We start from the raw sequence: 15,204 nt of genomic DNA, 5'->3' as shown, positions 1-15,204 counted from the left end.
AATGGAGGAAAAAAATGTGCATCAAACAAAACACCATTGTTGCACTGTAAGAACTTTGCTCTATTCATTTGCATCACTACTTACATGCATTAATGTTCTGTTAGTTGCTAAAATGCCAATGCTTGAATTTGGAAGCACATGAAGAGCAAGGGTACAAAGGCGCTTGACGAAGGCAAGGGCCCGCTGCTGAGAAACCTGCTTTCTGCGCTTAGTCAGCATGACGTCAAGGCACTGGAGGACGATCTCAACACCTTCATTCGTAGCACCTAAAACAGCAGATATACCCTTTGGGGCTGTTCTCATTACTTTTTCATTATGCAACTTCACTGAACTTCGGAAAAATCCAAGAAGAGCCTGTTGCACCTGTCCCACATCATTTCCCTATGGAAACGATGAAGCAGTGCCAGACTGCTCACACAATAATGTGAGTTGCACTGCATCTCCAGTCAATTCCAAAAGTTCTCTCACTCCAAGTCTCACATAAGGTTAAATACAGATGTGTAGCACTGGCAGGCCAGCATTTTATATACCTGCTCCTATTTCTCAATTTTCATTGACTATAATTCCAGTCACAAAATATTCTTAGAAGATAAAGATTTATTAAAGACACATTATCTAAGCATACATACCTGCATGTAACTTGAACAGTGTTTTGTAAAGATGTGTATAGAATTTCATTGGATCAATATTCAGAACATCACCTTTGAAATGAGAACAAAAATTAGGTATGTTAAAGCCTCCAAAGGCAAAGAAAACAAAACTTAATCAAGAAAGTATCTTACCTTGCCCAGAAAGAACATGAAAAGCAGTCTGGACACAGTGAAGACTTTCTTGATAGCTTAGGTCCTTAAAACGAAGAGGAAAAAAAAAAGGATATTAAGAATAATTACAATTTATATCTTAAAAAGTAATTCATTAGTAGAGTTACTTACACCAGACTCAATGAGAGAATGTAGAACTACTAATAAATCATCAAAAAACTCCACATTTATAAGGTGAGCAAACCTAGAATCAAACAAAACTTAGTTAAAAGGTAACCTAAAAATAGACATAAAGCAGTTAAAAATTAAACCTGACTTTAAAACCACATTTTCAATATTACTTATTTCAAAATGTTAGCTATGATGGAGATGATGGTGATTATCGATACTTTTCATTAATTCAGACTGGGCTCTTTGGACAATTCATCCACGACTGGACACTATACTCAGCAGGAATATATGAGGCACTAAACAAACTAAATATATTTCAAAAATACTCCTACCCAGAGAAAGAAGTTGCTAAGAGCAAACAAGTTCTCTGAGTCAAGTTGACCAGGTGTCCAACAATGTTCTAAGTCACAAAGGAGTCAGCAGTTACAGCTTCTAGGAAAATGGGGCAGGAAGAAGGAAAGGAGGAAAGATTTTGCTATTAGTTAGAAAATGGACCCTATGAAAGCTTTAAAAAGAAAAGAAAAAATCTTGGAGCTAGTGTCTAGTTCAGGCTCAGCAATTAATTACCTATATAATCCTAGGTAAGAGCTGACTGTCCTGGCCTTCTATTTTGAAAAATAACTGAGATCATTCAATAGAGTTAAAGAGAAAGAATCATGTGAGCTACTAAATGTCAGAGGACTCTGTACACTATAAAATATCAGGCACCGAAGTAGTTAAAGTCAGGATATCTCTTCAATATTAGTGCAAGAGCCTTTGACACTGTAAATCTTAGAAGAAGGAAGGACCTCAGAGGTCATATATTCCCTGTGTATTGGTACAACCTTTTTGGGAAGTAATACGGCAATATTTATCAAAATTTAAAATGATCCTACTCTTTGACCTAACAATATGTGCACACAAGTACATTGAAGATATTTCCAGTGTAGCGCTGGGGACTGACCAAATAAAGTGTTAAATATCCATGACATGGAGTATTATGAACTTAAAAAGAAAAGTGGGTCTATATGTGCTAACATAGAAGGATACCCAGAATAACTGTTTATCCAAAAAAAAAGGAAGTTACAGAACAGTATACATTTATGTGAAAGATTCAATTTCTATGAAGGAAGGCAGGTGGGCAGATTTACATACTGATATAGGAAGGAAGGGAACTTGTGATCTTTTAATTCTTAATTGCATTATTTGAATTCTTTAAATGAGCATGTATTATTGAAAATTTGTTTAAATAAACAAATTGGTCATTAGAACTTCCCTGGTGGTGCAGTGGTTGAGAATCCACCTGCCAGGGCTTCCCTTGTGGTGCAGTGGTTGAGAATCCGCCTGCCAATGCAGGGGACACAGGTTTGATCCCTGGTCCAGGAAGATCCCACATGCCGAGAAGCAACTAAGGCCATGTGCCACAACTACTGAGCCTGCGCTCTAGAGCCCATGAGCCACAACTACTGAGCCCATGTGCCACAACTACTGAAGCCCACGTGCCTAGAGCCCATGCTCTGCAACAAGAGAAGCCACCACAATGAGCCCGCACGCTGCAACAAAGAGTAGTCCCCACTCGCCACAACTATAGAAAGCTCATGCACAGCAACGAAGACCCAACACACAAAAACAAAAAAGAAAAAAAGAAATTGATCATTGAAAAAAACAAACAGGTCCTACCTAAGGTAAGAATAATCCCTTCTCTTTGAACCTCTGACCAACCTCTCTTTCAATGACAAGGACCACACTATCTTATAAGGCAAAGCATCTCATCACCAAATAGCTACAGTCATTAGAAAGTGATTTCTTCTACATCGAACCAAATTTGCCTTTTCTCTATCTTCCAGACATTAGTCCTATTTCTAAAGCTGTGCTATCCAACGCAGCCACTGGCCATTAGGGATTTGAAATGTGGCTAGTCCAAACTGAGATGATGTGCTATAATGTAAAACATATATGACTTTTAGAAGATACAGTATGAAAAAAGCCATGCCAAATATCTCACTAATGTTTCATCTCATTAATGTTTTGACATTAATGTATGTCAAAATAATATTTTAGATAAAATGAGTTCAACAAAATATATTTAAGTTAATTTCATCTGTTTCTTTTTCCTTTCCAAAGTGGTTTAACAGAAAATTTTAAATTTCATATGTAGTTCACACTATGTTTCTACTGGATAGCACTGTTCTACAGGACAATACCTCAAATAATTGTAGAAAACTATCCTGACAACCATTATTCTGGCTCACATCCCCCAGTAGGTTCATTAGTGTTGACAGAATACAAGAAGACCTATCTTAAGAGGAACAGATTATGCAAGACTAAAAACTGACTACAGAACAGAAGGAAAGCAGAACTGAGGGATGAACCCTAGGGACAGCGAGAACTAAGTAATAAGTAGGAGGAAAGAGTTAGCGAACGAGATTTTTAAAATAAAAGGTTTGAGATGAGAAAACCAAAAAAGTGTAGTGTCATGAACAGTTCCAAGGAAAAGCTGGTGACAAATAAAAAAGGAATGAGAACTAAGAAGGACACCGGGTCATCATTAGTGAACCCTGTTTAAAATTCATGGTTACTTCGGTCTTATTGATTTAGAAAGAATCTAAAAGGCTTCAACCTACACAGCCCTTACTTGGCAAGACCTTCCAGAACTGCTGGCAGGAGAGGTGACCTCTGGGCCTTCTTCAATATTCTAAAGTAGGTCACAAACACAATATTCAGAGTCTCCGTGTGCTGCAGAACAGACAAAATGACTTCAGTATAACCTAGTATACTTTCTCCCGAGTTACCACAACTACAGCTTTCAAAACCCAACCTTTTCTGTGCTTTCCCATCACTCCCCACTATTCAATCTTAAGAGCTTCAACAAAGCAGAATGAAGATACACATCCTGTGATTTCCTAAAACTAGCATCATCAATCACATTTATCATTTCTTATACATCATGTATCTAAGCCTCATGAAATAAACCAAAGTCATACAACCACAAGTTGAAGCAATAAATCTCTAGTTGAAATCATTTAACAAAACATTTTAAAAGCATGAGAAAACGTGAAACTGCCTACCAGTTTAAGTTTTTTCTCAGTACTCTCCGAAGCTTCTGCCTCCCGAAGCTCTCTCTCTAGTTTCTCTTCTGCTTTCTTCCACTGAAAATAGATTTAAAAAAAAGAGTATACCACTGAATGAAAAAGCTACCTTCAGAGAGGCATTATGCCAATATTATGAAACACACACAATAATACCACAGACCGTCTACAAATATAAGCAAAAATAGAAAAATGGATAAGAAGCATCCATAAACCAAATTTATGACAGTGGCTGCCTCCTATGAGGAAGGGAGAAGAATGGGACTGGAGAAGGGACAAAGGGACTCCAACTCTATCACCAATGGTTTCTTTCTTTTCAAGAAAGAAACTGAAGTATATTAATATTTGCTCAATCAGAATGGTAAATACATGGGCTATATTATACTACTCTCTGTAGTTTTCTGTAATTTAAATTTTTTCAAAAAAAGAAAGAAAGGAAGGACATGCTGAGCCCAGAAATAATTCTTATTGTTTAATCATCTATAATGTGGAAACCAGTCATCAACAATGCTTCCCAAACTCATTTACATACAATGCATAAAACCAGATACTATACATACAGAAAACCGTTTTTTTCCACTCCCTTATGCTGTTAGAGCAGCAAACAATGGTTGCTAAGCTGCCTGAGACACTGGGGACTGACTGAGGAATGGCGTTTCATTCCCTCACACGAAGCTGTTAAAGAGCTGCTTATTGGGCCTTTGCTTCCCCACTAGCCACATACATGCTGTTCCTAACAGGCACATCCAACGTATATGAGGATAGTATGGTATAAATAATTTAAATATTTACCTTCATTTGTTAACAATCATTAAGTCTATTTTGATATTCCTGGCTTATTTTCAAAATTTATTAGACACATTCAAAGATGGATCTCCCTGGAAATTATTTTTTCCTTTGTTTTTATAACCCATTTGAAAACCCTAATAAACTGTTTAGAAATGTTTTGAGAAGTGATCATAATAATGGTGGTGGTGGTAACTAATGTGTATAAAGTGTGCCCAGCGCTGCACACTCTAAGTGCTTTTCCTATGTCATTATATTTAAACTACACAATCACCCTGCAAGGTAGGTGCTATTTTTAGCTCCATTTCTCAGAATATTAAAAAAATGTTTCCAAAGTCTCATAGTAAATAAACAAAAGCCTGGAATTTCAACCTAGTTTTCAAATACAAACCAACAGAGAAAGTAGATTCAACTAAAACCTACTTTGTTGCCAACTTCACATGAATGCATCCTTTCTGTTAAGGAAGGAATCTGTGTTATCACGATGAATCTAAGCCAGCATGGAGACTTCCCTGGTGGTCCAGTGGTTAAGACTCCGTGCTTCCAACACAAGGAGCACAGGTTAGATCCCTGGTCGGGGAACTAAGATCCCGCATGCCGAGTGGTGCAGTGTGGCCAAAAAAAAAAAAGCCAGCACAGCAAGAAAACCTTTTCATCTACTGCTCTCTTTGCTAATGAACTGTCTGTTTAAGTTGATTTAATAAAACAATTTCTTTGCAATAACTGGAGAAAATAAAATTCTCTAAATATCAGATTTTAAAATATTTATATCTTAACTATGATTTTTACCTGTGCCTATATTATGATTTTAATCTAAAATCAATTAAAACAAAAAAGGAAATCAATCAAACCTTTCTCTGCATTCTTGATAGAGTTTTTCTCTTTTCCTTGAAAGTCATGAACTTTTTTTGTTTATTAATATCCTCTGTATCTTTTTTCACTTCTACTTCTTTGATCCTTAGGCACAAGAATGTTTTTAACATCTAGTAGTGAAGAAAACACAAATACACAGCTTAATATTTATATTGCCCTCAAATACTTTAAACAGAATAAGCATTCAACAGTGTTCTTCCTTCATGCCAAAAAAACCCAAAATACAAAAAACTCTGAAACATCTTTTATCACATTTTACACAAAGTTCTATTATCTTTTTGTTAAGCATATTCGGTAAATTTTGTCTATGAAAGGACACTAGTATTTGGCTAAATACACATAATATTACTTTGCAGTGGAATAAAAACAAGGAAGAGAGAACACTACCTGGCACTGGTAGATAGGATTACAAAGAGTAGACAGGTCAGGAAAAGGTTTGGACCAGTATGGGAGAAGACGATATTTATTAGACATTTCTAAACCAGCTTTAAATTCCCAAACCAGATTCAGTTTTGCAGTTAACAGTTCTAATCTTTTTTTCCCAACAAAAAAAAAATGAAGACTAGTGTTATTAAGACAACTTATTTTTCTTCAGGCCAGTGGGTCTCCAACTTTAGCAAACATCACAATCACCTGGAGGGCTTGTTAAAGCACAAAAAGCTAGACCCCATCCCCAGAGCTTCTGATTCAGCAGGTCTGCAGTGGGGCTCCAGAATTTGTATTTCTAATCACCAGCTGATGCTGGTCCAGGGACCACATGTACTATTGCCTTAAGCCATTCAAAAAAGTTCAGAAACTAATTTAGAAACTGATGTACTGTGTGCTACAGCAACCATCCAAACACAAAGACAAAAGGGGTTTAAAATCCTACGTTTTCTGGGGAAGAAACCACTCTACTGACCTGCAGTCACAGCAGCATTCTTGGAGAAAAAAGAACTACAGGTTTGTATCCGTCTGAGGTTCCAATATGTACATTTGGAAGAAAGCTGAGAACTTCATTTAAAGCATGTAATGAAAACAAGGAAGAACTAAAAGCATAAACACTGAACCTGAAGTCACTCTAGGTCTCAGAAAGATTTGAGTATTTTGTAGATATTCTATGTGCTCATAAAGTATCACCCACAAATGAAAAATAACTCCAAATCAAAGAATGTGGCACATGGTCAACTAATCTTTGGTAAGGGAACCGAGAATACACAATAGGTAAAGAATAGTCTCTTCAATAAATGGTGTTAGGAAAATTGGATATCCACATACAGAAGAATGAAACTGGACCCTTATCTTACCAGTCACAAACATTAATTCAAAATGGATTAAAGACTTAAGTGTAAGACCTGACACCATAAAACTCCTAGAAGAGAAAACATAGAGACAAAGCTCCTTGACATTGGTCTGAGCATTAATTTTCTAGATACGACACCAAAAGCAAAAACAAACAAGTGAGACTACAGTAAACTAAAAACCTTCCATACACAAAGGAAACCATCGACAAGATGCAAAGGCAACCTATGGAATGGCAGAAAATATCTGCAAATCATGTATCTGATAAGGGGTAATATCCAAAATACTAAGGAACTCAAACAACTCACAGCAAAAAACAAATAACCTGATTTGAAAAAGAACAAAGGATCTAAAAACACATTTTTTCCAAAGAAGACAAACAACAAATGACCAACAGGTAAATGAAAAGATGCTCAACAGCACTAATCATCATGGACATGCAAACCATAATCACAGTGAGATACCACCTCACACCTATCAGAATGGCTATTATGAAAAAGACAAGAAATAACAAGTGTTAGTGAGGCTGTGAAGAAAAGGGAACCCTTGTACACTCTTCGTGGGAATGTAAATTGACACAGCCATTATGGAACAGTATGGAAGCTCCTCAAAAAATTAAAGATACAATTATCATATGATCCAGCAATCCTCCTTCTGGGTATATATCCAAAGGAAATGAAATCAGTATCTCAAAGAGGTATCTGCACACCCATGTTCACTGCAGCACTGTTCACAAAAGCCAAGATATGGAACCAATCTACGTGCCTGCCAGAACAAAGCAAATGTGGGACATACATACAATGGAATGTTATTCAGCCTTAAAAGGAGGGTCCTGTCATCTCTGATAACATGGATGAACCTGCAGGACATCATGCTAAGTGAAATGAGCCAGACACAGAAAGATCAATACTGTATGATCTCAAAAAGTCACACCCACAGAACCAGAGAGTAGAATGGTACTTGCCAGGGAATGGAGGAAATGAGGAAATCCTGGTCAAAGGATACAAACTTTCAGTTATAAGGTGAATAAGTTCTGGGTAATAATACTGTATCATAGACCTGAAATTTGCTAGGAGAGTAGATATTAAGTATTCGCACGACAAAAAAAAGGTAACTATGAGAGGTGATGGATGTGTTAATTAACTTGATTGCAGTAATCATTTCAGTGTATACATAGATTAAATCATCACATTGTACACCTTAAAAAAATCACATTACTATACAAAGTGTATATATACCAAGCAAACAAACAAATACCAAGAAAGTAAAGAAAGCAGTTTATATTCTAGCATCATTAAAATGAAAGTGATTCCCTATGGCCAATTTCATGTTCAAGCCTTATTCCCTGATTACTCTAAAATTCTGAGTAATACTTAAGCCCAATATTAGTAATGTTAGCAGTTCAACTAAAGTTATCAGCTATAAGGGATGAAAAGAATTTGACGGCAAAGGAAGAAGACTTCAAAATTAGGAAATAAAACAGTAAAAAAAAAAAAATCAGCTTAACAATCAAAACTATATGACTAAAAATTAATGAAAATATCTAAGACCCAAATGAAGAAAACTATAAAACTTCACTTAAGAACATAAAAGAAAATGGCAAGATACTTGATATTCTTGGAAAAAAATCAATTCTGTAAAATAAGTAATTAAAATGCAAAATTTCTATAAAGCAAAAAAACAACACAAAATTAAAGGACAGAGCAACAAATAAATATTTGCAACTTATATAACAGAGACTTAATATCCTTACTATGTAACTTAAGCTCAACAAACACACAGAGCTTTTGTTTCTTTTGTTCACTACTTTATCCCCAGGACCTAGAACAGTGCCTAGTACATGGCTCATATTTATTCAAATATATGCACATTTAAAAAATTATTACATGTCTTTAAGAAAGTCAAATACCTGAGGAGAAAAACTGGCAAACAATACAAACAGGCAAAAAATTCAAATGACTAATAAATGTATGAAAGGAAGTAAAACCTCACTAATAAAAATGTGTAAACAAAATAATATACATTAATTTATGTAATTTTTTACCTATCAGACTAACAAAGATTAAAGAGTAAAAATATTCAACACTGGGTAGGTTGTGGGGAAATGACACTCCTATCACTAGCGGGAACACAAGTGATCAAATGTTTTTGGAGGACAATTTGGCATTAGCTCTCAAATATTTAAATGTGTATACTGTTGGATCCAGTATCCACACTTCAGAAATTTAACTCGCAGAATACTCACACAAGTGTGAAAAAATAACATGGCCCAAACATTCTTCTCTATGCTGACTGTAACAGCAAAAATCTAGAAACAACTCAGCCATCCATCAAGTAGGGACTAAATATTATTCACATAATGGAATACTACAGCAGGCTTGTTAAAAAGAATGGGATAGCCCTATATATTAGTCCACAATACATTAAATGAAAACAGCTTCGGAATAGTTTCCAAAGTATAAACCCATTTTTAAAATTTTAAAATACAAAGTATGTCTCTCTCTGCATACAAAAACATCTAGAAGGATACACGCCGAACTGCTATGACTGGTTACTTCTGGGGAGCACTTTCACTTTATACTTTACACATCTATAAAAAATAAATTCCTCATAACAACTGAAAATTAACTTCGTAATTTAAAAACAAACACAATACAAAGTGAGAAAAAAAAGGCTTACCTCTGGCCTAACTTCATAATTTCTGCCTTTCACAAAACCAGAAATCACTTTAATTACACCGAGCGATGCTTGGCCTAATTTATCTTGTTTAAAGAGTTTCTTTACTGCTTCACAACACATTTCAGATATCTGAAAAATAAAATGTTACACTAAACCAGTGTTTCTCAGCCTCAGCAGTATTGACATTTGGGGCCAGATAATTCGTTGTTGTGGGGCCCTGTCCTGTGCATTGGAGGATGTTTAGAAGCCTCCCTGACCTTTATCCACCAGAAGCCAGCAGCAACAATCCTCCATCACCATAGTCATGACAATCAAAATGTGTGCAGACACAGCCTGAAGAGGAGGGCAAAATCACCTCCTATTCAGAACCACTTCACCAAGCTTACATTCAATCAATTTTCTTGAAGAGACAGTATTTAACAAAGGACCCCATTTTAGCAATAAATAATAGCGCCAAAAGAATTTTGAGAGGAAAAAAAAAATGACATCGTCTATGATTTTCTGTTAATTGAAGAGGAGGGCAAAACCACCTCCTATTCAGAACCACTTCACCAAGCTTACATTCAAACAATTTTCTTGAAGAGACAGTATTTAACAAAGGACCCCATTTTAGCAATAAATAATAGCGCCAAAAGAATTTTGAGAGGAAAAAAAATAATGACATCGTCTGATTTTCTGTTAAGGACAACAGCAACAAAAGCAACCCACCAATTTTGACATGTCATTCATGAGAGGGACAATCAGTACAATGATGTTGTTGTGAAAGTTGAAATGAGGCAGGGCCACCAGCAGCTCACACAGGCTCTTCACAGCCACCTCTGCCAGTCCCTTGTAGGCCTTTAAGGAAACCACGTTACTTTTCTTCAGCTTCCTTTGCTTCCAGTCTAATCAAGAGATAACTGTAGTTACTTTATTCATTGGCTAAAATTTCAATTAGTTTGTTTTAGAGTAATAAACAGTAATATGAAAAATCAACATACCATGTAACTTCTTAAGTATGAGCTGGCTACACTCAGATACAAGTACAGATGTTACTGTTAAATTTGCCTACCATCATCCTTGTCTACACTTTGACACAAGTACAGATGTTACCATTAAATCTGCCTACCATCATCCTTGTCTACACTTTGACACAAGTACAGATGTTACCATTAAATCTGCCTACCATCATCCTTGTCTACACTTTGACACAAGTACAGATGTTACCATTAAATCTGCCTACCATCATCCACCCTCTGACTAACCACAATTACAAGAGTCTTGGCTTTCCATAAGCATCATTTCCCCTGGCTTCTTGTTGAGGCTCACTGTGGTATCTTTACCCAGGAGGTCCAAAAAAAGTTTAATTTCTCCTTCAAAATAATTAATGATTCACAGTACCTCTTTTCTAGAAACTTCTACATACATATTCTGTTACTGTAACACAGTATCTTGAAAACAGTATCTTGAGGATATGAAAATACGCTGATTTTTTTTCTAGAGTAGGTTCAAGACCTCCTCCTACATCATACACAACCAGAGATGTGAAAGACAGTATAGAAGACAGTGCCTTGGCTTCATTTTATTTTAATTTATTTTATTATTTATTTTGTTTTGCTGTGCCACACAGCATGCGGGATCTTAGTTCCCCAACCAGGGATATAACCCGTGTCCCCTGCAGTGGAAGCATGGAGTCCTAACCACTGGACAGCCAGGGAATTCCCTAGTGCCTGTTTTAAACTTGCTTCTCATATATGTGATTTTTCCTCAGACTGTATTCACCGTAAGTAAGAATACCTTCTATTTACTTAAAACTGACAGGACTTCATAATGGATGGGTGAATGGATACACAAAATGTAGTGTACACATACAATGGGATATTATTCAGCCTTAAAAAGGGAAGATAATATTGACACATGCTACAGCAAGGATGAATCTTGAAGACATTCTAATAGACAGACAGACAGGTAGATCAATAGGTAAATAAATAAATGCTAGTATGTAGGTTCCAGTCGGGATGCCAGAGCACAGAAGCAATGCCCATGCCACCCACCCCACCTCCATGTCATTACTGGGCCGACAGATTAAGTAGCTCTGCTGCAGCTGAGCTAGCAGCTGGGTGATCCTTAGACCCAGCACTGAGTAAAGGAGCCCAAGTGAGTCAGGTGAAAGCACCTCGCCTTGGCAATGAAATCTCTTCCCCATTCATGCCTGAATGTCTCCCACGTCCTTCCTCTTCTGAACAAAGAGAAAGAGAACAGGGTTTGATAGAAGAGTTTATCATCCCGATGTTAAGTCCATTTTCAAGGCACTCACTACAACCAGTTCACATTATCCTTCCCCCCTGACTACCCCCTTCAAATAAAAACCAGTAGAATATATATGTCAGTGCTACTCTCTCACTTCGTCCCAGCCTACCCTTCCCCCTCCCCTTGTCCTCAAGTCCATTCTCTATGTCTGTCTTTATTCCTGTCCTGCCCCAAGTACATCTACCAAATGCAAAATAGATAGCTAGTGGGAAGCAGCTGCATGGCACAGGGAGATCAGCTCGGTCCTTTGCAACCATCTAGAGGGGTGGGATTAAGGAGGGTGGGAGAGAGACACAAGAGGGAGGGGATATGGGGGTATACGTATGCATAAAGATGATTCACTTTATTATATAGCAGAAACTAACACAACACTGTAAAGCAATTATACTCCAATAAAGATGTAGAAAAAAACCCTCAAAAAAAACCAGTAGAATAAATTCCAGCCATTCATGAATTCAAGAAACATACAACTACTGACTAGGTAAAGAACTGCAGCAACAATAATACTAATACTGATAGCTGATAAAGCCCAGTGCCTAGTATAGGCACTATAATTCTACTTTATATCTATAACTTAATTCACTACTCACAACAATCCTATGAGGTAAAGTACTATCCTTATTCCCATTTTATAGACAGGAAAAACTGAGGCACAGAGAGATTAAGTCCTTTGCCCACCACATAGGTGGTGAACCAGAATTTGAACCCAGGAAGTCTGACTCTATAGACTCTGCTCCTGACCATACACTATACGACTCTAAACACACAGGACAGAATATAGAATTCACATTCCTGATCAAAGCTAAGTGTGTTACATACTTTTAAGATATTTTTAATATACCTTTAACTATTTGCTCCAGATTTTCCAAGTAAAATTTATATTGGCTAACCAGGCCTTCTTCAAATTCTCTTAACTTCTGGGTTTCTTTGCGGATCTAAAAAGACCAAAAAAGATTATTTTCTTAAATCAAAATACTGAAATCCATTTTTAAATTAGCACAAAATATGAGTGTCCCCACTATTTCTCCCATCTCTAGCTATGCAAAATTTTCAGCTTATTTTGTGTAGTAATTATATCCAGCATTACTATTTACAATAGTCAGGACATGGAAGCAACCTAAGTGTCCATCAACAGATGAATGGATAAAGATGTGGCACATATATACAATGGAATATTACTCAGCCATAAAAAGAAACAAAATTGAGTTATTTGTAGAGAGGTGGATGGACCCACAGTCTGTCATACAGAGTGAAGTAAATCAGAAAGAGAAAAACAAATACCGTATGCTAACACAAATATATGGAATCTAAAAAAAAAAAGGTTCTGATGAACCTAGGGGCAGGACAGGAATAAAGACGCAGATGTAGAGAATGGACTTGAGGACACAGGGAGGGGGAAGGGTAAGCTGGGATGAAGTGAGAGAGTAGCACTGACATATACACACTACCAAATGTAAAACAGGTAGTGGAAAGCAGCTGCATAGCACAGGGAGGTCAGCTCAGTGCTTTGTAACCACCTAGAGGGGTGGGATAGGGAGGGTGGGAGGGAGACGTAAGAGGGAGGAGATATAGGGATATATGTATGCATATAGCTGATTCATTCTGTTATACAGCAGAAACTAACATAACATTGTAAAGCAATTATACTCCAATAAAGATGTTAAAAAAAAATTATATCCAGCATTACCTTGGTAGATTTTTCTGCCTCTGTTAGGGGTCGTATTTTATAAGAAGGAGTAATGTCTTTAAATAACTCCATCAGAGAAACTATCACCAGCTTTCGAACTGTAACAGCCACGTCAGGATCCTGTTCCATCAGCATGGAACGTAATTCTTTCAATTTTTTAATCTGTTAAAGAAATAACTTATATGGCTAGAGAAATGGCAAGACAATTATAAACAAAAGACAACAGCCTCACATCTGGCACAGTAAGTGGAATTCACACAATGGCTCACAGTCTAGTACAGCCACACACAACTACAGACATTGCTCACATTAAAAAAGATGTATCACTAAAGCTATAAGTTCATCATATTTTTGTTAAATAAGCAGTTAGAAAAAATATACTTTAAAAAGTATAAATTTATTAATCTACCTATTTTTTAGAAATTCTTTTTTTATTAGGTTTTCTTTTTATTTATGATGCTACTTTTTTTTTTTTGCGGTACGCAGGCCTCTCACTGTTGTGGCCTCTCCCGTTGTGGAGGCTCCGGATGCGCAGGCTCAGCGGCCATGGCTCACAGGCCTAGCCGCTCCGCGGCATGTGGGATCCTCCTGGACCGCAGCACAAACCCGCGTCCCCTGCATCGGCAGGCAGACTCTCAACCACTGCACCACCAGCGAAGCCCGATGCTACTTTTTTTAATTGAAGTATAGTTGATTTACAATGTTTCAGGTACAAAGTGATTCAGTTTTATATATATATATATAAACATATATTCTTTTTCAGATTCTTTTTCATTATAGGTTATTACAAGATACTGACACAGTTCCCTGTGCTATACAGGTCCTTGTTGTTTATCTACTTTATATATAGTAATCTATACCTGTTAATTCCAAATTCCTAATTTATCTCTCGCCTGCCCCTTTCCCCTTTGGTAACCGTAAGTTTGTTTTGTATGACTGAGTCTACTTCTATTTTTAAAATAAGGTCATTTGTATCATTTTTTTAGATTCCACACATAAGTGATATCATGTATTTGTCTTTCTCTGTCTGACTTACTTCACTTAGTCTGATAATCTCTAGGTCCATCCATGTTGCTGCAAATGGCACTGGGTTTTCCTAAAACATGTGTGCCCTATTTCCCTAAAAACACTTTTTGAAATATATTAAAATGTTACATACATCAATCAAGTATATTAATCACCTATACATGAACTAATCAGGAATTAAATATAATGTATCCACATTTAGTTTCAACAAGATCATAGAAAGATCATTTGTATTATGTGATGAAGAAGTGAAAAGCTGATTTCAACAAATGTGCTTGACTGGATGAACTACCACTGCCTGCTCGAGTGCTCTGCTATCTTGAGAAGGTGCTGGTTGGTCAAAAATGTTTGCCATATAGTGGTGAGAGGACAAATATGCCACCACCTATTTGCAACCCTAACTTGTATAAAATGAGCATGAGGATCCAGAGTTAGAAGACCTGGGTTCCAATCTAGTAGCTGTTAAAATATGAAACAACTTGAATTTGTAAGCCTTAATTTTTCAACTGTAAAATGAGATCAATAGCTCTTGTCTCTATGGTTTTATACTGATTATATAAGATCATACTGGTGAGAAATATTC

The 15,204-nt window shown here is 36.6% G+C and overlaps 1 protein-coding gene across 2 annotated transcripts in view; it reads right to left on the bottom strand.

The window, feature by feature from the left end:
- The window catches only part of NOC3L (NOC3 like DNA replication regulator), a 47,374-nt gene that overhangs the window by 23,924 nt on the left and 8,246 nt on the right, over positions 1-15,204 (bottom strand). For both annotated transcript variants that reach the window (XM_024739520.1, XM_024739521.1), the window contains exons 7-17: positions 13,596-13,757; positions 12,750-12,843; positions 10,328-10,503; positions 9,620-9,748; positions 5,638-5,769; positions 3,980-4,060; positions 3,547-3,647; positions 933-1,005; positions 783-846; positions 630-701; positions 85-266 (exon numbers count right to left, since the gene is read on the bottom strand). In XM_024739520.1, coding sequence (XP_024595288.1) covers positions 85-266; positions 630-701; positions 783-846; positions 933-1,005; positions 3,547-3,647; positions 3,980-4,060; positions 5,638-5,769; positions 9,620-9,748; positions 10,328-10,503; positions 12,750-12,843; positions 13,596-13,757 — 1,266 coding nt within the window. The remainder of the gene's footprint in view (positions 1-84; positions 267-629; positions 702-782; positions 847-932; positions 1,006-3,546; positions 3,648-3,979; positions 4,061-5,637; positions 5,770-9,619; positions 9,749-10,327; positions 10,504-12,749; positions 12,844-13,595; positions 13,758-15,204) is intronic.

Source organism: Neophocaena asiaeorientalis, unplaced genomic scaffold (assembly GCF_003031525.2).
Source record: "Neophocaena asiaeorientalis asiaeorientalis breed wild unplaced genomic scaffold, Neophocaena_asiaeorientalis_V1.1 scaffold597, whole genome shotgun sequence".
NCBI classification, from domain to species: domain Eukaryota; kingdom Metazoa; phylum Chordata; class Mammalia; order Artiodactyla; family Phocoenidae; genus Neophocaena; species Neophocaena asiaeorientalis.
The sequence above is the reverse complement of the archived record's forward strand: the minus strand, read 5'-3'. Positions and strand labels throughout refer to the sequence as shown.